The sequence below is a fragment of the Neoarius graeffei genome, chromosome 17 (assembly GCF_027579695.1).
Source record: "Neoarius graeffei isolate fNeoGra1 chromosome 17, fNeoGra1.pri, whole genome shotgun sequence".
NCBI lineage: Eukaryota > Metazoa > Chordata > Actinopteri > Siluriformes > Ariidae > Neoarius > Neoarius graeffei.
In genome coordinates, this window is record NC_083585.1 from 29781460 (window position 1) to 29805104 (window position 23645).

Here is a 23645-nt window from a genome sequence, read left to right on the forward strand (position 1 = left end):
TTCGACAATCTGAAGTTCTCAGATCATTATCTCATCTCCTTCAAACTATGTCTGAGTAATAATATATGCACCTCACCACGCTACTGTATTAAACATACATTCATGTCAACTACTGCACAGAGCTTTATAAATGATCTCCCAGAGTTATCAGCTTTGATTGGGTCACTGTCAGCCCCTGCAGAACTTGATCAGGCAACTGAATGCTTAGAGTCAACGTTCCGCTATACTTTACATAATGTAGCTCCTCTTAAAAGGAAAATGATCAGAGAGAAAAAATTAGCACGCTGGTATAATGATGGCACTCGCACTTGAAAATTGGAACGTAAATGGCGTCAAAGTTGGTAGTGTTCAAATTAGCGTGGAAGGAGAGCTTCCTGAAGTATAGAAAAGCTCTTAGTGCTGCTAGATCAACATCTCTCTCCCTAATAGAAGATAACAAAACTAATCCTAGATTCCTATTTAATACTGCAGCAAAATAAACCAGGAATAAGTCCACTATAGACTTGTAGTACGTAGTACCAACGACTTCATGAATTTTTTTTCATGACAAAATTAAAAATATCCGACAAAAAATTCTAACTACTAATTTAAGGTCAGACAATGTAAGTGACCCTGTAGTTAAGAATACAACTGTATCAGATCAGCAATTAGAATGTTTTACTCCCCTTAGAGAAACTGAATTACTTTCATTAATCTCGGCAACAAAAGCCTCAACTTGTGTACTAGATCCCTTACCTACACGTCTATTCAAACAGATAATACCTGAAGTAATTGAACCGCTTCTAAAAATAATAAATTCTTCTCTTACAATTGGCTATGTACCCAAATCTTTTAAACTAGCAGTTATCAAACCCCTGGTTAAAAAACTTGACCTTGATCCCCGTCAGCTGTCCAATTATCGGCCAATATCAAACCTCCCCTTTATCTCCAAGATCCTTGAAAAAGCTGTGGCACAGCAGTTATGCTCATATTTACATTGGAATAACATCCATGAAATGTATCAGTCAGTCAGGATTTAGACCTCATCATAGCACAGAGACAGCTCTGGTTAAAGTAGTAAACGACCTACTGTTGGCATCTGATCAGGGCTGTGTCTCGCTGCTTGACTTTAGTGCAGCATTTGATACCATTGATCATTCCATTCTTCTGGTTAGACTAGAAAATGTTGTGGGAGTTACGGGAACAGCCCTCTCCTGGCTCAGCTCTTATTTAACTGATCACTATCAGTATGTTGATGTAAATGGTGATTTTTCTAGACATCCTGAGGTAAAGTTTGATGTTCCACAAGGTTCTGTCTTCGGTCCACTGCTTTATTATTCATAAACATTGTATTAGTTTCCACTGTTACGCTGATGACAGTTATATGTCTCTGCAAAACCTGATAAGAGACACCAGCTTAAGAGAATTGAGGAATGTGCGAAGGACATTAGACACTGGATGCTTATTAATTTCCTTCTGCTTAACTCTGACAAGACTGAAGTACTTGTACTAGGACCACATGCAGCTAGAAGCAAGTTTTCTGACTACACAGTAACTCTGGATGGCCTTTCTGTTTCTTCACATGCAGCAGTAAAAGACCTCGGAGTGATTATTGACCCCAGTCTTTCATTCAAAACTCACATTGATAACATCACCCAGATAGCTTTCTTTCATCTCAGAAATGTTGCTAAGATAAGAAATTTAATGTCACTACACGACACAGAAAAACTAGTTCATGCTAGGGATGGCGAAAACTAAAAAAAAAAAAAAAAAAAAAAAAAAAACCTTGACCGACCACCGAGCCTCATTAGCCGGTTAAAGTCGGTTAACCTACGAGTTTAAACAGGGATGCAAACAGCACGCCTTTTGGCAGATGCCACCTTTTTCACGGCTGAATCGTGCAGATCCGATTTTTTTTTTGGGGGGGGGGGGGGGGGGGGGGGGGGTTGGAGTGTCTGAATAATTTCATCAGAGTAAATTCTGTATTAAAATTACTAAATAAGCAAATGCCGTTACAGTCCATGAAACATAGGAAGTATGAGAAGAAAACAGTAAATCAGAAAGCTGCGCACATTTGCGCAGCTTCCGCGAAAATGTGCGCAGCTTTCTGATTTACTGTTTTCTTCTCGTACTTATACTTCCTATGTTTCATGGACTGTAACGGCATTTGCTTATTTAGTAATTTTAAATACAGAATTTACTCTGATGAAATTATTCAGACACTCCAACGCCCGGCCCCCCCCAAAAAAAAAAAAAAAAAATCGGATCTGCACAATTCAGCCGTGAAAAAGTCAGCATCTGCGCCTTTAGTTTGTGTGGAGAGATATGATCTGCAATAACATGCATTGTTGGCTACAGAGCGAAACATACTTTCAGAATGCACTGGCCAAGGCAGGACTAAACTCGATGTGCCTTCTAATAATTTAAAAAAAAAAAAAAAAAACAGAATAGTAATTTGTAAGCTAAAAAGCCTGTGTCTACACTTTTCTTTCGCCGAGTGGCAGCTGTTTTCAACTGGGGCGTGAGGGCGGGACATGACTGAATGGGTGTTTCTGATTTGTCAGCTGTCGTCCTTACACCGCATGGCATGCCCCAAGCGTTTACAACACAGAATTCCAGGTTCTCCGCTCCAAAATCAGCACCTTCAAAACAATTGATTTTTTTTAAACCGACAACCAAAAAAAAAAAATCAACCGGTTGACGTTGATTCGGTCAACCACCGGTCAAATGGTCATTGGTTAACATCCCTAGTTCATGCTTTTGTTACCTCCAGGTTGGATTACTGTAATGCCTTACTGTCTGGATGTTCCAATAAGTGCATAAACAAGCTCCAGTTAGTTCAAAACGCAGCAGCAAGAGTCCTTACTAGAACTAGAAAATATGACCACATCACCCCTATCTTATCCACACTGCATTGGCTCCCAATCAAATTTCGTATTGATTATAAAATACTACTATTGACCTTTAAAGCACTGAATGGTCTCGCACCACAGTACCTGAGTGAACTTCTGGTCCTTTATGACCTGCCATGTCTACTTAGATCAAAAGGTGCAGGCTATCTGCTGGTATCTCATATAGTGAAGGCTACATCAGGGGGCAGAGCCTTTTCTTACAAAGCCCCACAGTTATGGAACAGCCTTCCAAGTAGCGTTCGGGAATCAGACACAGTCTCAGCGTTTAAGTCTAGGCTGAAAACATATCTGTTTAGTCAAGCCTTTTGTTAATGGTGTTTATGAGGTAAAGGAGTAGATCTGGAGGGTCCTCAGACAGAGTGTTTTGGTAAACTGGGATGTATGAATGCTGTCAGTGCCCCACTCGCTTGAGTTTGTTGATGGTGTAGTGGCTGCTGCTTTATGTCCCAGGGCGCCCTCATACCTGTGTTACCTTCTGGCTCTCCCCTTTTAGTTACGCCATCATAGTTAGTTTTGCCGGAGTCCCTGCTTGTACTCAGTGCAAAATGTATACTGTTCCTACTTATTCAGGTGACATTGGGCATACCTAACAACCTGTGTTTTCTCCCCCCAATCTGTCCCTCTGAGTTACATGTCAATCCTGAGATCGAGATGCTGACCTCTTCTGTTCTTCGGACCTGCCTGATCCATCCTGATGCCCCGTGTCTGGTTGGAGTCTCATCGCATCACTCCTGTAGGGGACGGCCCCATACGGACAGTTGAAAGTCACACTTGGAAGACGCTCTGGACTCTTACAGTAATGCTTTTATGGCTGAGGACTACAGTTGACTTGCTAACTTTAGGACTGCAGTTGTCATGAACAGTTTTGCACTCAAGTTTCCATAAGTAAAGAGTTATAACATGAACGAAACTGATTTCATGTTAAAACTGTTATAGTCATGTCTGTTGTTGCCCAAATGAGGATGGGTTCCCTTTTGAGTCTGGTTCCTCTCAAGGTTTCTTCCTCATGTCGTCTGAGGGAGTTTTTCCCTTGCCACCGTCGCCACAGGCTTGCTCATTGTTGATAGATTGGGGATAAAATGAGCTCATGTTTTAAGTCATTCAAAATTCAGTAAAGTTGCTTTGCGACAATGTCTATTGTTAAAAGCACTATACAAATAAACTTGACTTAAAATGCCTGGAAAGAATGTCCCTATGATTGTCCTCTTTGCTTATACAGACTTCTTGTGCAGTGGGGGGGGGATGCACTGCTGTGTGTTCCATATGTAGAAGAACCATCAAGGAGACAACCTCAAACTTCAAACTTCAATCGTCATTTGGTCAGACCACACCCAGAGAAGGAAGCGACACGCTATGTTCATTGCCCTGTTGATAGCGGGGCTTGCTGAGCAATGAACTAGCTAGTATTAACCCCCTCTCATGTTATTTGCCCTGTTGATAGTGGGCGGGGCTTGCTAAGTGATGAACAAGCTTTTTATCTGTAGCCCATTAACTAAAATGGGGCAGTCGAGCGGTAACGTTAGTCCAGATAGACGGTTTCACATAAAGGCAGCAACAGCCACTGTCAAATGGTGCGGTTGGAGTCTTGTTCTCGGACTCGACTTGAAATTTTCTTTAATTACTTGGATTTGAACACTGGGGACTCGAGACTAGACTTGGACTCGGGGTTTAGTGACTCGTCAACAACACTGATAAACAATACAGAAATCGAAAAAAGACACACAAAGAAGGATGATGTTAATTGCAAAACAAACAATCTGGATGAACTCACTGGTTGAGGTAGAATCCGCGTGTGGAGGCAGTGATGCTGACGTGCCGCTCTTCTACAGTCACAATGTACAGGTACATGAGGTCTCCGTGCATCTTCCTGTTGCCAGGTGGCGGGTTCCAGCCACTCATTGTGAGGACCTTGAGGCACTGAAGTGGCTGTAGATAGTGTACACAAGCAAAGATGAACATTCATGTTAGATGTGCACTAAGGCTGGCCAATACATCAATATGATCTTAGTATCTAAATATTTCATCGCAGTACACTTTTGAGAGAGTATTGTGGTTATTGTGTTAATAATTTTGCCTCTTGACCCTACATTTACACTCGGAAGTGTGAAGTCACTCATGTTGCTTGTAATTCATCTCTTATGGATGTGCAGCGACTGCTGTTGATGCTGCTTGAAGGTGTGCTCATGGTGTCCCTTAATTTTATCAATGAGAAATAGAAGTGGATACGTTACATGACCAAAAGTTGGTGGAAACCTGATCACCACAGCCATATGTGGTTTTTCACCAAATTTACCACAAACTTGGAAGCACACAATTGTACGGGATGACTGTATGCTGTAGCATTACAAGTTCCCTTCACTGGAACCAAGAAGTCCAAACCTGTTCCAGCACGACAATGCCTCTGTGCACAAAGCAACATCCATGAAGACATGGTTTGTCAATGTTGGCACGGGAAAATTCGAGTGTCCTGCACAGATCCCTGACCTCAACCCCACTAAACAGCTTTTGGATGAACTGAAAATGCTGACTGCACACCAGACCTCTTCACCTGACATCTGTACCCATCCTCATTAATGCTCGTGTCTGAATGGGCAAATACCCACAGCCACACTCCAAAGAAAGCCAGGAGGAAAGCCTTCCCAGAAAAGTGGCGGTCATTACAACACTAAAGCAGCAATTAAATCTGGAATGGGACGTTCAACAAGCACACGAGCGTAATGGTCAGGTCAAACTTTTGGCCATATAAAACGTACGCATATTACAGGAGCCCGTCAATGATGGCGTAGCTCACTCCGACCCTGTCTAGTCCAGAAGGAACGATCTAAAGTGGGCCACCTTGCACAATAAATGTTGCAAGCTATATACACTATATCCACCCTAGGAATAGATAGTTTTCACATGACGTCACAGAGTCGGGGATTCCCTAGTGGCGGCCATCTTGCGGGTCAAGCTTACCGTACAGGTGACTGAGCACACATTGTAACACGCGAGTACAAAGTCTTCAAAAGAACCCAAGCAGGCTATTTAAAGCTAGCAATGGTGCATACCTGTTGTATTCACAGCTGTCGTAATAGATCAGATGATGATTAAGCGGAGCTTTTATGGAATTCCCACTGTACGGGAGCACGAAGGCGAGCAAACAAAGAAACTCAGCATGCAAAGGAGAAATCTATGGCTTGCGAGAATCAACCGCAAGGATTATCAGCCTTCCAAACACAGCAAAGTCTGCTCCGATCATTTTATAAGTGGTAAGTTGTTTAAATAAACAATCAATTGGTGTTTAAGTTTGTTTTTGGAAACCAAAACATCAATGTGAACAATCTCTGGAGAATGCCTAACTGGAACCGCTGAGTGTACGTTTACATTGTAATGTACACTTAATATCGCTCGTTTGTCACGTTTCTATTTGAAACTTGTCACTTCACTCACGCAAGGGTCATTTTTGAAAAACATTTTAGGTCTATTCTGTATGATTTGAGTTTGGGACGCAAACAGCACGCCTTTTGGCGGATGCCGCCTGAATCGTGCAGATCCGATTTTTTTTTTTTTAGGGGGGGCGTTGGAGTGTCTGAGGGTGTTTTCACACCTGGTCCCCTTTAAAGGAACCAGACTCAGTCCTCTTTAAGTGGACCAAAAAGTGGACCAACAGAAAAAGAACTGAGTTCTTTTTGCGTTCACACTGAATTTATTACAAAGAGGACTGGGTTCTCTTTCTGGTCCAGTTAAGCTTTGATGGGGCCTCAGTCCTCTTTCTGTTCACACCAGGTCCTCTAGAGTCCTCAGACCCCCAGTGCATGGAATTCTGGGTAATTTTCTCTTGAATCAAAATGTCTGCTGCCATGCTTGCCCTGCTGTATTCTTTGATCAAAATAGCGCGGATTAAGGAAAATAAAATTATATATATATAAATAATAAAATATAGTTATATTATTGTGGCCGACTCGTCAGTCAGTAAGTTCAGAGAACTGTAAAGCGGCTGTGGTAAGTTCCAAAAGGAAGTTGAGTTTCCCTGCTACAGTCACGTGACCAACTACGGCAAACGAAGAAGGTTAAACTACAGTGAAAAAGGCGAAGTGAACCCGGTGCGCTTTTTGTTCACAATGCGCAGATTAGGCGAACCGTACCATTGATTTTTAGCGAACCGTACTGAGACCACCTCCTCAGGTGGTCTCAGTTCAGTTCGCTTTAAAGGGGTCTGGGTACGGTTGGAGTGTTCACATATGCGCAAAAAATCCTGAGTCATCGATCTGAGTTCGGTTAGATGACTGAAAGGGACCAAGTGTGAAAACACCCTGATTATAATTTCAAAGTAAATTCTGTATTAAAATTACTAAATAAGCAAATCCGTTACAGTCCATGAAACAGGAAGTATAAGGATGAGAAAAAAAACAGTTTAAATCGGAAAGCTGCGCACATTTGCGCAGCCCGAGCAGTGTGCAGGACTGCGCAAATGTGCGCAGCTTTGCGATTTAAACTGTTTTTTTTCTCATCCTTATACTTCCTGTTTCATGGACTGTAACGGATTTGCTTATTTAGTAATTTTAATACAGAATTTACTTTGAAATTATAATCGGACACTCCAACGCCCCCCCCCAAAAAAAATTGGATCTGCGCGATTCAGCCGTGAAAAAGGCGGCATCCGCCAAAAGGCGCGCTGTGAATATATAAAGTTGTATATAATCAGACAGCCTTTAAAGTTTGATGAAGTCAGTTTCAGGCTTTGGAGCAGGCTTTGGCAGTTTCAGGCTTTGGCAGCCCTGCATAGTCACTTGAAAATGCATCTTTGTCCACTTTGTAGGGGTCAATTCCCCCAATCAAGGCCAGTTTGGCTGCATACCTTTGTCGTGAGATGTCATCTAATGTATCTATATACTTCTGTTTGCTTGATTTTGCCGACATTGATCTTTATTTTAGAAAACTGACTATATAACTTCATAAATTCGTCTGAGATAACATAGCCGGTAATGGCGATGGTCCGTTTTGTTTGCCCCACAAGATGGCGGCTGGAGGGCGTTCCCCGGGATGCCGTGACGTCAGTGAAAACTATCTATACCGACCCATTTGCCAGAAAGAATCCAAAATGGCAAGGAATTGACTAAGAAGCAGTGATTTTTGTTGAACTGCTCTTTAAGCCTTAATTAGTCCATAATTTCATTAATAACTGCAATGAAGCAAATCTGGGTAGAAGGTATATGCACCCTAGGCACCCCTACCTTCATGCCAGAAAGAATCAAAATCGGTGAAGAATTGAGGGAGAAGAAGCCATTTGTGTGGAAACTGCTCGTTAGGGCTTAATTACTCCATATCTTCATTATTAGTTGCAATTATGCAAATTTGGGTAGAAGTCATATGCACCCCAGGCAGACCTACCTTCCTACCAACAAGAATAAAAATTTGTGAAGAACTGAAAGAGAAGAGATTTTCGTGAAACGTGGATGACGCCGGACAGACGACACATGATGGCATAAGCTCATCGCCTGTCGGCCAGATGAGCCAATAATACTCTAACCTGGGTGAAAATTGTGTGTTTATGTCTATACACATTTAATAAGAAGTCGAATGTGACAGGATAAGATGAAACCCTAGTTTTCTTCCATTTTTGTGCATCAAAATGTAAATAGGAACCAACTACAGGCAGGGATTAAAGGGGGACATGAAAAACCTGGACCACATGCCCTTGGGATTGGTCGAGGAAATTGTTCAAGACGATCTTGAAACTCGATTTGCGTAAAATCGGCATTACTCGTGACCGAAATTGTACCCGTGTCGTGCATGCACACAGAAAACGAACGGTCAGTTTGTTGCTTGCGATTGTGAAAGCAGGGTGATGCTGACCTTCCAGTCTTTGTTCTGTGGCTGGAGGGGGACAAGGGGGCGCTCTTTGCTGCCGGGCAGGATGTGTTCAGGAGGCGTACAGTCAATCTGTTCCAGCTCGCTGCCCTTCTTTTTACGCTTGCCACTATCTGTAGGAGTGAGAACGTAACGGGCATCAAATCAAAGCACATCAGGGTGCAGCCGTTTCTGTTGGCAAGTGAATGCACTGTGAGACACACCTCCAAGATCTCCATCTGTGAAGACGCTGAGGAAGGACAGAGAGTTGCAGTCTACTCCATTGTAAGCATCCGAGGGATCCAGACTCTTTAACAGGTCTCTTATATGACGAACATGAATGCGAGCCTCGCGTACTGTGTAAGGCTCTGCAGAGTGTAAGCAAAGGACGGATGCATGAAAACCTCAAGGAGGAAAAGAAAAAACATCAACCAAATGAGTAAAAACAGTTCCACTCTATAAAACATACCTTCCACCACTTTGAGCAGGGATCCCTCCTGAAGGCCCTCGATGGACTTCAGCTCGGCAAAGTTGTCCAGCACGTTGCCGTCGAGCTGCAGAGAAAAACAAGTGCGATGGCAGGTGTCTTCACGGTCCATAAGTACTTGATGGATCTCCTGCACCATTTCCTGTGGAGACACCTGAATAGGACAGAGGGAGCGGTTTTAAAGGAAGAAAGTCCTCTTCTCGTGTATCTGTATTCAAAAGCAGGACGAGAGCTGATGTACCTGCAAGTCAAAAGGCTCGATGCCTGGCGCCTGAATCTTCACAGTGAAGCCAGTGTCCTGAATCACAATCACTTCCTGCTCATTGGAGTCGTCACTGGCGTCAGGATCAGTGCTGCCGTCCTGCTTGTTCTCCGTGTCCTCGGACCGGTCATGTCCTCCGTCACCGTTCATTACTGCTGTAGATGCACTGTGTGCTGTGGAGAAAAGTAGTCGCCACAACACATTTGAGCCAATCATACAGAATGAGCATTTTTCAACAAGGATCTACAGGAAGTAGATCACTGAGGAAAACAGCTCTTGATTACTTTGCTAAAAATCTGATTCTGCTCATCAATTCTGGTTCTACAATTTCAATTTGGGGGAAAAAAATTTTTAGGTAACAAAACAAATCAAAACTCTTTACCGTGGTCCATCTTTCACACTATATGTAAAGAAATGGATATGGTGGTAGATAACCTGGTTAGACAGGTCCTGGCAGATAGCCATGTACATCCCTGCAGGTACGTAACCTTTTGTTATTGCAAACAAAGGCGATCACAGAACTGAAATTTTTTTCCCCTCCCAGGTACCAAGCAACTCTCGCTTTAGATTCAGTTCTAATTTGCAGCAACGTTTTGGTTCACACGCGTTTCCGTCATGTAGATTTACAGTCATTACGAGATGATGGACTTGCTCGTTCTGTACATCTTCTCAAACTCAGAACATGGCTGTTTTTATGGAAAAGTACTCAGCACCTTGTACCAGAAGACTAGCCCCACCACCCTACTGGAACCCTAGCTATAGAATAGGCGAGAGACCGAGGGCTACTGAAATGGAGATCGGCACCACCCAGTGCGCCTCAAAAGACTGGTTAGTGCTGGGACGGGAGACTGCCTGGGAAGACCAGGTCCTGGCATGGGAGAGACTCTGACTTGACTCAGTACCTTGATGATGTTCATAGGATTGTAGAGAGTGTGTGCAAAAGCTACACTGTACCATTAAATTATGTAGTCAATATTAGAAAGTGATAGGGAATGTCTGACATGTATAAAATTATATATATTAAAAAAAAGATTATTAGTTATAGAAGTTAATTGCTGATGTAATCTAGACAAAAAGGCAAGAATATTAATTACCTGCCAACAATATGACCGATACCACCAACTTTTTTTTTTTTTTTAAAAAGAAGGGCTGGATCTCAGCTCAGCAAGTTGTGTCTATTAAAAAATAAAAATAAAAAATAGTCAAAGTCCTTCCCACGCCATGTGGCACATAGGGCGGCACCAATCTCCATTTCCGTAGCCCTTGGCCTCTCGCCTATTACATAGCTAGGGTTACAGTGGGGGGCTAGTCCTCTGGTAACCGCAAGAGTTTGATTCCCCACTCACATCTGTATTGCAGCGTGCCTTGCCAGACGGCAGTAGGTACCATTTTTATGATGGTCTTCGGTATGACCCGACTGTGAGTCGAACTCGTGATCTGCCAGTCGAGAGGCGGACACGCTAACCGCTAGGCCAACTTGCAGTGCAGCTGTTAAAAGCTGGACCCTTATGAGATTGGACTAGTTGACCCAGCCTGTTGGGTCATTCTCCAAATAACCCAATACAGCATTTGGGTGAAAACAACAACAACCCCCCAATGTTACATTACTGCACACGCCACCAAGTGAGAGCTTCTGAACGATTCCAGAATTCCTAAGTCAGCTGGGGAGCTTGGAATTAACGTAATTCCAAGATTACCATCTCACTAGTAACCGTGTAATCTCTACATCCTGCTCGAAGCCAGTCAGTTACAAAAAATTATACATCAGTTGCCGGGTCACACACTTCAGCCGCTACAGAGCTCAAAAAGGCTGTTCAAAGAGACTCCTTTAAAAACAGCAGCTGCTCATCTTGTGAATGTGAACATTCCAGCCAAACTCCACAGCTGATCCATATCCACACCAGCACTGGAATACTCCATTCCATTCCATTCCATTCCCAATGCTCTGAATCTGTTCAAATTCATCTCGCCCAGAACCTACATGTTCATGGTACACAAACTAGACTGCCGCTTCAAAGCTGGAGGATACATTGCACTTTATCAAACTCCCTGCTACACCACAGCTGCTTCTGCTAGAACACAGCCAGGGCCAGAGAAGGCCCACTGTTTGCTTTCAGACAAATGCAATTTGTCCTTGACTGCCTTCAAGGTAATCAGTTAAGGGGTCAGGGATCCAGCAACAAACATTAGGCATCTCCTTACACACAGGGCGTAAATCAAACAACCATAATGAGCACTGGATAAAGAAAAGCTCAAACCTGTACAGACAGAACAATCATCGTTTAAGTGTCTGAAATTTGGCTTTGATACAAATCACACATCGAGTGCGTCACTTTAGTGCTTAAACTTTCACAGCTCTCTGCCTCCAGTGAGGAAAACTGCAATTATAGTTCCAATAAAATAGACAATTCTTCCACGTCCCTGTAACTGACCCAACCCAAACTTCACACAACTCCGCTAGATGCCATCTAAGCAGCTCTGCCGCTGATGGGGTGGAGCTAATTTCATGGTTGGACAAATGTAAACAGAAGCCTGAAATGAAGAAACAAATCAACTTCAACATTACAAACTTCAAGATCAAGTCGTACAGCATAAATAAATAAATAAATAAATAAATAAATTTCAAAGATGACCAATTACAAAATAATAAATAGGTTTTACATGCATTTCAAACAAAAGCTAGTATCAATAAACTGCTTTGAGGCTTTTAAAGAGTCTCCAGCATTATTAGTAGGCCAATCCTACAAACTGCAAAAGAGGCCTATTTGGCTTTTAAAAAAAAAAAAATTTTTGAACATGGAATAAGTTCACCTCCACATTGCACAACTCCAAAGGCAATCCCTGTACCTTTCTGTCCCTCCCAGCAGCAGACCGAGTGAAGTCCATCTGCCCTGCACCCTCTTGACTCCTGACCAGTAACTGGTAGTTTTGCACAAGCATGACAATGCAATCAGGATAAACAGGCAATAAGACTCTAGTCTCCCCATTTCCCTGAAAATAACAACAACTCAATCCACTCTTTTTCAACACAGTAGCAGATTTGAAATTCTCTTCACATCAGATTCTGCAGCTCAGGCAAGGATCACCGCTGAGGAGAATCCTAAGTAGCCTATTCACTGTTATTATGAAACAAGCAGGTCAGTCATTGTTGGTAAATCATTCAAAAAGAGTGACCATGGTGCAGGTTTTCTACAAGCAACAACAATTATTTAAATAATAATTTAAAAAAAAAAAAAACAAGCTTCTCTGTGCGTAGTATTCACTTAACTACACGCGCTATATTCCGACAGGTCAAAGACAGAGAGGATTTGTATTAGTATAGAGGACAGTGTAACCCTTTAGAGAAAAGGAAAAAAATATTTCTTAATGCTCCAAATGTCAAGTTCATTCACGACGCTCATGTCAACGTCTAGAGTTTGAGAACAAATCATTAACCCCATCAAAACCTACCGCAATAAAGTTCAGGAATAATGTTACAGGTAGGAACATTACGACTCATCTGCTAACAATATAAAACCCGACAGCCTCCTCCTCTTCCAGTACATTTGAGCTCGCCACAGCGGATCCGTTCCACAGATTTGATTTGGCATAGGTTTTACACCCTTCCTGATACAACCCTCTTTAATCTATCCAGGCTTGGGACTGGCACCGAGTATGCACCGTCTCGTACAACCCCAGTGGCTGGGTATTTTGCCTAATCTGCATGAACTGTGGAATAGGAATATTACGACTCGTCACAAAATAACATTTTTTCTGCAAGAAGTGGTTCAGCCAGATACACCAAAGATGAAAGAAAGTTTACGAAGCCATGGCATAGAAGTAGTGCTGTGTTTACCCTGGAGTCAGACAGACCTCCTGCTGCTGTGCTCCCTGGCCTAATCTCCTGTCAAAACAACACACACACACACACACTGAGCCAACTGACTGTCTGGCAAGCAAATGCACAGGTCTAGATTTATCCATCCTGCAAAACTGTGGCACTGGTGAAAGGTCAGGATCTGACCTGCACTACATTCAAGGAGATAGTGCAGTTTACCTAAAACCATTACATGAACCAGACTGATGTAATCACCTGATCAAGTGCTGAAGTACTTTCCAACAGAGCCAGCTCACATCTACACCATTCGAGCTGTGAGCACAGCACAGAGCTGCTCCAAGGTCCTTGAGAAATGACACTGAACGGTTTGCTTGCTAGCCAACTCACATGATTTTGAAACTTTCAAAAAAACCGCTCGCATTAATCCTGGTAATCAGTTTAAAAAAAAAACCGAGACTTACCTATAGGCTCGCTCTATACTGAACAGGATCCAATAACCTTCTATCGGCAAACAAGCACCACGACTTGTCCATGTGCAGCAACTTCCGCTTCCCGGTCAGGACACATTTACAGCGCTAATTTCACAGGGGGGAGGAGACGCGGTGTGACGAGTCTGTGTAGTATAAACCCGACGTGCGTGACTGAGTAAATACACCGAAAGTATACCTTAAATATCTTTATTCGCGATAAAAATATCATCAAAACACTCAGAGCTCAGTGAATAGTCCGGTTCAGAGGAAAGCCGTAGTACAAAACACCCCTATTTGTGTGTGTATTTGGTTCGTTCCAATGAAGGTGACCTTCAGTTCATTTCATTCGCCGCTGCGCTGCACGCGGTTCTGAAACATCACCAAATCCTGCTATTATTATTATTATTTTCCGGAAATTACAATCCGCACAGTTAAATTAGCAGTATATTTAGATGAAAAAAGGTACCGAAGAAGACTTAACCAAGAGAAGCCTAGCTAGCAATGCTAATGCGGTTATGCTAACAAACTTAGATAGATGCTATTGTGAAGAAGTGTCAGTGACAAACCGGCCAGCATAGACACACTGATCACACTGAGAAAGGTCATCTCTGATCCTGCCATGATGACACTTATTTTCACACACACACAACTGTCTGAATGCTCCAGTCACTGTCAGAGTTAGCCAGCTAGCCTAGCTGAGAGCACTTGTGATTTGGTTGGAGTGCACAGTGGATCTCTGGCTCCAACATTTCTGCGCCCTGATGAGCTGTCTAACTCAGATCTCAGGATATAAACATGCTCTGAGGTTGACATACCGCATGGACAACACTCCTTCAGGTTCTTCTGGCTGCTCTGTCCTTCCTGAGGAAGCTCCACCGAGGCGCAGTTTGACACTGATGTTGGCATCTCATCTGTTTTGCTCACCATGATGTAATTTTCCACAAACAACCAACCTGAGCAACAAGAAATCCGGTGCTTTGTTGTGTCAAGTGTGTGAACGTGTATAAATGGTGATGCCTGATCAGAGAAGTGAGCCAGCTACATGCAGACACATCAACACGCTCACATCAGATAGAAGCAGAAGAAGGACAGTTCCCCGGGTACTAGCTGACCGACCCACGTGCTTTCTCCTCCTCTTGACCTCTCTGCCTTTGTGTTTGTCCCGCCCCTTAGAGCACAGCTACGGCAAGCGCAGCAGGACATTTCCACTATCAGTCTGACTCTACCAAGAGGAAAGGGAGAAAGCTCATCTCATCTCATTATCTCTAGCCGCTTTATCCTGTTCTACAGGGTCGCAGGCAAGCTGGAGCCTATCCCAGCTGACTACGGGCGAAAGGCAGGGTACACCCTGGACAAGTCGCCAGGTCATCACAGGGCTGACACATAGACACAGACAACCATTCACACTCACATTCACACCTACGGTCAATTTAGAGTCACCAGTTAACCTAACCTGCATGTCTTTGGACTGTGGGGGAAACCGGAGCACCCGGAGGAAACCCACGCGGACACGGGGAGAACATGCAAACTCCGCACAGAAAGGCCCTCGCCGGCCACGGGGCTCAAACCCGGACCCTCTTGCTGTGAGGCGACAGCACTAACCACTACACCACCGTGCCGCCCAGGGAGAAAGCTGACCAAAAAAAAAAAAAGTCTTTACATGTACATTTCATCTCATCTTATCTCATTATCTCTAGCCGCTTTATCCTGTTCTACAGGGTCGCAGGCAAGCTGGAGCCTATCCCAGCTGACTACGGGCGAAAGGCAGGGTACACCCTGGACAAGTCGCCAGGTCATCACAGGGCTGACACATAGACACAGACAACCATTCACACTCACATTCACACCTACGGTCAATTTAGAGTCACCAGTTAACCTAACCTGCATGTCTTTGGACTGTGGGGGAAACCGGAGCACCCGGAGGAAACCCACGCGGACACGGGGAGAACATGCAAACTCCGCACAGAAAGGCCCTCGCCGGCCACGGGGCTCAAACCCGGACCCTCTTGCTGTGAGGCGACAGCACTAACCACTACACCACCGTGCCGCCCAGGGAGAAAGCTGACCAAAAAAAAAAAAAGTCTTTACATGTACATTTCATCTCATCTTATCTCATTATCTCTAGCCGCTTTATCCTGTTCTACAGGGTCGCAGGCAAGCTGGAGCCTATCCCAGCTGACTACGGGCGAAAGGCAGGGTACACCCTGGACAAGTCGCCAGGTCATCACAGGGCTGACACATAGACACAGACAACCATTCACACTCACATTCACACCTACGCTCAATTTAGAGTCACCAGTTAACCTAACCTGCATGTCTTTGGACTGTGGGGGAAACCGGAGCACCCGGAGGAAACCCACGCGGACACGGGGAGAACATGCAAACCCCACACAGAAAGGCCCTCGCCGGCCCCGGGGCTCGAACCCGGACCTTCTTGCTGTGAGGCGACGGCACTAACCACTACACCACCGTGCCGCCTGTACATTTCATATATCAGAATAAATAGTTCTTTCAGTGTGGTCTGACAAATTTACATGTTTTCTTTGGGTGGTGTAGTGGTTAGCGCTGTCGCCTCAGAGCAAGAAGGTTCTGGGTTCGAGCCTAGCGACCGGCAAGGGCCTTTCTGTGTGGAGTTTGCATGTTCTCCCCGTGTCTGCGTGGGTTTCCCACGCAGTCCAAAGACATGCAGGTTAGGCTAATATGGGACAGCCTGGAGCGTTAAATGCAGAGAGGAATTTCACAAGAGCGTGATAAATAAAAAGTTGTTCTTCTTGAACCTGTTATGGCAGAAACAAGTAGAAGCCTGGTTTCACCAACATAATAATGAGAAGATTGGTCATACTTTCATGCAATTATCCAGTCAGCTTGGTGGTGTAGTGGTTAGCGCTGTCGCCTCACAGCAAGAAGGTTCTGGGTTCAAGCCCAGGGGCCTTTCTGTGTGGAGTTTGCATGTTCTCCTTGTGTCTGTTCTGGTTTCCCACACAGTCCAAAGACATGCAGGTTAGGTTATTTGATGGCTCTAAATTGACTGTAGGTGTGAATGGTTGTTTGTCTCTACTGTATGTGTCAGCCCTGCACTGCAGAAAACTGAATTTGAGGAGAAAATTCCTTAATACAAGTGAAATTATCTTGCTCTGAGATTATTAAAACTAGTTCTAGACTATAAGCAACTTATTCCAAGATGTATTGTCAAGTAAAATTATCTGTCCATGCAGCAAGATACTTTCACTTGTATTAAGGAATTTTCTCCTCAAATTCAGTTTTCAGTTTTCTTGCAGTGTGCGATGATCTGGCGACTTGTCCAGGATGTACTCCATCTCTCACCCATAGTCAGCTGGGATAGGCTCCGGCTTGCCCATGACCCTGCACAGGATAAGCAGTTATGGATGATGGATGGATGGACATCCAGTCAGTTAATCATCTGGGAGCAGTGCAATGCATAAAATCATGATTTTATACTATAGGTCAAGAACTTTAGTTACTATTCACATTCACATCAGACATTAGAGTGGTGAGGAAAATGTCATCTCTGTGACTTTGACCGTGACATGGCAGTAGGTGCCAGATGGGCTGGTTTAAGTATTCCAGATCTCCTGGGCAGTTGAAGATTGGATTTGAAGGCCAATGTACATTTTTCCAAACTTCAGCTATTCTTCTTTAGTGCTCTGTCTGATGGCAGGTCCACTCCGACAGCTTCAGCCATCAAAGGGAAGAATTATAGTAGTGGTTTCCCATTGCCTTCTACTGGATTATTATAGAGGTTTTTTTTCCATCAACCATTCACACACACACAGACAATTTAGAGTTAACCTAACCACAGGAAAACCAGAGCACCTGGAGGGAACCCACGCAAACATGGGGAGAACATGCAAACTCCACACAGAAAGGCCCCCGTCGACCCCTGGGCTCAAACCCAAAACCTTCTTGCTGTGACGCAACAGTGCTGACCGCTACACCACCATGCCACCTTCTTCAGCTATTCAGATTTGGTAAATCATTGCCCACTGTTGCCTCACATGCTTGTTCTGGACTGACAGTGCAAGCCCACGTGGTTTTCTGCTACTGTAGCCCATTTAAGGATGTTTTTTTTCACAGCATTCTGTGAACACTCTAGATTTTGTTGTGAGTGAAAATACAAGGAGATCACGTGTTTCTGAAATACTCAAACCGGTCTCAATAAATGACACTTTTGGCTATGTATATCTCATTAGATCAGTGCTGCCTTAATTTAACTGGACAGATCAAGAAATGTGAACCAATGCATCATGAACAGTATACACTGATCAGCCATAAAATAAAAAACACTGACAGGTAAAGTGAGTTACCGGACACCTTTCTGTTTCAGCCAGCATTAACTTTTTCAGCAGTTTGTGCTCCAGTAGCTCTTCTGTGGGATTGGATCATATGGACTAGCCTTTGTGCCCCATGCGAATCAGCGAGTCTTGGCTGCCCGTGACCCTGTCGCCAGGTCACCGGATGTCCTTCCTTGGACCACTTTTGGTAGATACTAACCACTGCATACTGGGAACACCACAAGATGTGCCATTTTGGAGATGCTCAGACCCAGTCATCTAGCCATCACAATTTGGCTCTTGTCAAAGTCGCTCAGATCTTTACACTTGCCCAGTTTCCCTGCTTCCAACACATCAACTTCAAGAACTGACTGTTCTCTTGCTGCCTAATATATCCCATCCATTGACAGGTGCCACTGTAATGAGAATCAGTGTTATTCACTTCACCTGTCAGTGTTTTTCATTTCATGGTTGATTCTAAGTTGCTCTGTTTATCTTGTGAGGTAAGACATTTGTTGTAAATGTTTGGCAAACATGATTTGAGAATAGTGATTTCTGTGTTCGATATGGTTCTTCTTTTTATGCCTCCTTTTTGTCACGTCAAACAATGTCCTTGTTCATGTCTTACAGCACCTGCTTGCATGAAGCCGCCAGGTTCAGGGTAGAAAAAAGTGTTTCAGTACTCTGAACAAAAAAATATCTTCCCCCACATTGTAATTGTAACTACAAGGGCAGTGGTGGCTCAACACGCCTAGCTCTGGGTTACTGATTGGCGGTTCGAGTCCCAGCGCTGCCAAACTACCACTGTTGAGCCCTTTGGACAAGGTCCTTCATCCTATCAGCTAAACCTAACTGGATTGACCCCCACATGCGGGTGGGGAAAAAGAAGAATTGTTAATGCAGATTTGGCAGGAATTAATTTCAGCATGGAATTTTATTGTTCATTATGCAATGAAGCCCTCTCCAATACGCTTAAAAGGAATAAATACAGCTTTGGTATTATTGATAAGGCACGTTGCCAGTGTCTTGCATTATACCTCCATTATACACTACACACGAAGGTCAGAGTGGATTGGGGTCTTTGGGAATCTTGGTTGTGCCCCATTTGAGTTGTTAAAAATAATTTTACTATAAAACTTAAGCTATCGGTCTTCATGTATCTTGACTAAAAGCTTGATAAAAACTGTGCCTAACAGTAATGAACAGATTGACCCGTAAACCCATGGTTTCCACGCATTGACCCATGGGTCAGGTGAGTTCGAGTAAGCTTACGAAAAAAAAATATTGCGGGTTTAGGTGGGGCTGGTCAAAAAGTGACAAATCATCACCGTTTGGTTAAAGTTGGCGATTTGTGGGTCGGGTCAGTTTTGGGTGGTTTATTAATGCATATTTTGTGGGGCAGGTGGTGCGGTTTGGCTCTTATAACGGGTCAGATGGGTGCGGGTATTAAAACACCTTGACCCGCACATCACTAGTGCCTAAAACAGGAATTATTTCACAGACAGTCCTTGACAGACAATAAAGGATACAACCTTTTTAATATTGTGGCAGAGAATACAGTGTATTATTGCAAGATTTTGGTGCACAATATCTCATTTCATGTAGAGACTAAAGAGTTAACAGGTAACTGGTTTGAAGCAAACAAAATTTGGTTGTAAATTCAGCACTAAGCTGCCACTGCATAATAACAAAACCTCTACGTATTGTGTAACAGTCAGATAAGTTCATCACTCTGAGTAGGGAAGACAGTTTCTCAGTCTAAAATGTTAACCTCTTAGAGGTGACGAAACCCCTAAACTATCAGTATTGATTAAATACAAAGTAAAGCATTTAGAAAATTGTTTAAATGGGTAACATGGTATATGTTAAACAGCTGACTATATACTGTATGTACCGAATGGCACTTTACTACAAACCCTGGAAGTCTAATCACAGTAATAACAGGGATAAAGCAATAAATTTATAAAACAAAAATGTACTGTGGTATGCATTATACAAAATGACATTGAAGTAAACTACAATCCTAACATTCAGCATTATGGTTACATACAGCACTGTGCAAAAGCCTGAAGCCCAATTTGGATCCGTTTTACATGTAATAATGACTGGTGTCTAAAATCTCTGGGATTTTTGTCCCGTCTGACGCCAACATGTCAGTAACGTTTTCATACCTGGAAAGATTATGGTATAAACGGACCTCTTAATAGGACCCCAGGTAAAATAAACACTGTCCAAATTAACATCTTGGAAAAGAGTTTTTACACTTTTTGTTTAGTATGTGCCAGAAAAACCAAACCAAAAACACAGATTTGGCCGAGTTTAAAACGTAAAACGATAAATGTACAGGTGAGATTTAAAAGGGCTCGTCAGAGAAGCAAAACTTCCAGGGGTTTTAGGTAAGTCATGTTTGCAGCACAGACACTGCCGACAAACACATTATGGTCATATAACCCACTAATGCTCAAGTACAGCCACAAACCCCAAAACACGCAGTTATAAAAGTCAGAAAAAACTGTTTCCATTAATATGAGGTGAATGTAATTTTTACAGGTATACTCTGGCAACATTATGTAACAGACATGCGTCTGGAAATAAACACATTAAACATCCATCCATCCATCCATAGCCACTTATCCTGTCCTACAGGGTGGCAGGCAAGCTGGAGCCTATCCCAGCTGACTACGGGTGAGAGGCGGGATACACCCTGGACAAGTCGCCAGGTCATCACAGGGCCGACACAGACAACCATTCACACCTACAGTCAATTTAGAGTCACCAGTTAACCTAACCTGCATGCCTTTGGGGGAAACCCACGCAGACACGGGAAGAACATGCAAACTCCGCACAGAAAGGCCCTCGCCGGCTGCTGCGATCGAACCCAGGACCTTCTTGCTGTGAGGCGACAGCGCTAACCACTACACCACCATGCCGCCCGACATTAAACGTGTAAAGTGAAAAATAATGAGAACGTTTCTAAATACTATATAGAGCAGTAAACAGTAAGAAACCAATTCAAAGCAATAATTAGTGTGAACGCAATTTGACTTTAAATCTGCATCAGTTCTGAGGTACTGTTTTGCAGTTTTCTAAAGAAATCAGCTCCAGGCATGATCCATAGTCCTTCTGCAGACTTCAACTCTCACTTTGTCCGAAAGATCTATGATCTATTACTTTCTTTATGGACATCAAAATTCTCCCTAACATTTTATTTTTTGTTAGTGGAATACCTGCAAATCTAAAATGTACTCTTGTATACTGGGAGTAATCCAGAAGACATAAAAAAGACAATATATATTTCCAAAAAATATCAAAAATTCAGGCTGTCTAAGACTTTTGCATGTAATTTGAAATACAGCACGTGCACATTTATGAAATCATTATCAAAGGCCCTAAATCAGCATTTATCTAAAGCGTCTGTTATTGAAGTACGAAGGAGGAGTCTATAGAGTTTGCAAAATTATTTAAAATAAGAAAGCTGTGGTTGCATAAGTATTCATCCCCATTGCTGTGAAACCTCCGATTTATTTCTCTTGAAAAAAAGATTACATCGTCATTTTTTTAGCTTGCTCATGAAGAATTCATTTATCATTAGCACATTTTGTCAGTAGCTGAGTTTATGGCCCTGAGATTAATGCACTGTTTTTGCCTCTTAGTGAAATTTGTTGAGCTGGATTAGAGCCGTACATTTGATACCCCTGCATTAATAGAACAAGCACTGGATTAAGGTTTAGTGATCTTTTAGCTGAATGCAAGAAAATTGCATGTACTCTGTCACAACTGATTACCACAGACACATCACGTGTAGTCACTGCAGTGTGTATTTGCAGGATCCTCCATAGGACGAGGCTTAATCCGTCTCAGGCAGGCTGGATTTCAAACACTGACAACATCTAAACTTCAGAGCTGTTTCATGAGTTACTCTTAAATATTGCTAAGCTTGCACAGAAAGTGTGTTAAATCCCATTGGATCTCACGCCACACTGAGCATAAATAAGACACACACTAGAGCCATCCAGTGGTTGAGAAATAAGCACTGCCTGGAAAAGACTCAAATTGAAGTCAGAACTTCAGATTTACAAATGAATTTCTCTTAAATAATATTCTGCAAAAAATAAATATGCATGCTTTACTTTTGATAGCGCAAGCTGACTAGATGTTGCCGTTTGTGAACATGGGTGTTTTTTACAGAAAGTGTTTTACTGTGACTCAAGGAGATCTGGTTATTGTGCACAAAAGTCTTTTAGCACAAGTTCTAAAGTCTCTTAGCACAACTCTGGATTATGGTCACAATAATTGAAAAAAAAAAAAAACTCATCTTGATATAGGAAAGGGTTTATTATGATTGCTTAGGGACCGGAAGCTGGAATTTCTGCTGCTGTGCACGTTAAGGATCAGTCGTTGATCCCTGAAGGATCCAGCACTGACAGCACCTAAATTTACAGTCCAAGATTTTTTTGTTTATGGGATTGTCTCATCTCATTATCTCTAGCCGCTTTATCCTGTTCTACAGGGTCGCAGGCAAGCTGGAGCCTATCCCAGCTGACTACGGGCGAAAGGTGGGGTACACCCTGGACAAGTCGCCAGGTCATCACAGGGCTGACACATAGACACAGACAACCATTCACACTCACATTCACACCTACGGTCAATTTAGAGTCACCAGTTAACCTAACCTGCATGTCTTTGGACTGTGGGGGAAACCGGAGCACCCGGAGGAATCCCACGCGGACACGGGGAGAACATGCAAACTCCACACAGAAAGGCCCTCGCCGGCCACGGGGCTCGAACCCAGGACCTTCTTGCTGTGAGGCGACAGCGCTAACCACTACACCACCATGCCGCCCCAGCAATTATCTAAAATGTAAATACTGTAGCTTAGTAAAATAATTGAAATAGCTGTACGTAGTTTTATTTTCTTTCGACCTTTTTTCTTCTCATCTCATTATCTCTAGCCGCTTTATCCTGTTCTACAGGGTCGCAGGCAAGCTGGAGCCTATCCCAGCTGACTACGGGCGAAAGGCGGGGTACACCCTGGACAAGTCGCCAGGTCATCACGGGGCTGACACATAGACACAGACAACCATTCACACTCACATTCACACCTACGCTCAATTTAGAGCCACCAGTTAACCTAACCTGCATGTCTTTGGACTGTGGGGGAAACCGGAGCACCCGGAGGAAACCCACGCGGACACGGGGAGAACATGCAAACTCCGCACAGAAAGGCCCTCGCCGGCCCCGGGGCTCGAACCTGGACCTTCTTGCTGTGAGGCGACAGTGCTAACCACTACACCACCGTGCCACCCACCTTTTTTCTTTTGTAAAAAAAATTAAAATAAAGCACAAACAAAAAAGCTTTCTTTAAACTCATCATCTTGTAAATTTCACTTGCCTTTTCATTCTTTATCTCATCTCATTATCTCTAGCCACTTTATCCTTCTACAGGGTCACAGGCAAGCTGGAGCCTATCCCAGCTGACTACGGGTGAAAGGCGGGGTACACCCTGGACAAGTCGCCAGGTCATCACAGGGCTGACACATAGACACAGACAACCATTCACACTCACATTCACACCTACGGTCAATTTAGAGTCACCA

At 43.4% G+C, this 23645-nt stretch overlaps 1 protein-coding gene across 5 annotated transcripts in view; it reads right to left on the reverse strand.

The window, feature by feature from the left end:
• cluha (clustered mitochondria (cluA/CLU1) homolog a) overlaps positions 1-14910 on the reverse strand; it is a 54355-nt gene extending 39445 nt beyond the window's left edge. For 2 of the 5 annotated variants that reach the window (XM_060943975.1, XM_060943974.1), the window contains exons 1-6: positions 14572-14910; positions 9449-9642; positions 9190-9361; positions 8945-9088; positions 8727-8854; positions 4663-4817 (exon numbers count right to left, since the gene is read on the reverse strand). In XM_060943975.1, the coding sequence (XP_060799958.1) occupies positions 4663-4817; positions 8727-8854; positions 8945-9088; positions 9190-9361; positions 9449-9642; positions 14572-14683 (905 nt within the window). In that variant the 5' untranslated portion in view covers positions 14684-14910. Of the gene's footprint in view, positions 1-4662; positions 4818-8726; positions 8855-8944; positions 9089-9189; positions 9362-9448; positions 9643-13541; positions 13642-13747; positions 13829-14571 lie in introns of those variants that run through there. The other 3 variants (XM_060943978.1, XM_060943976.1, XM_060943977.1) reach the window with 3 other exon arrangements.
• Between the last annotated feature and the right edge of the window lie 8735 nt (positions 14911-23645).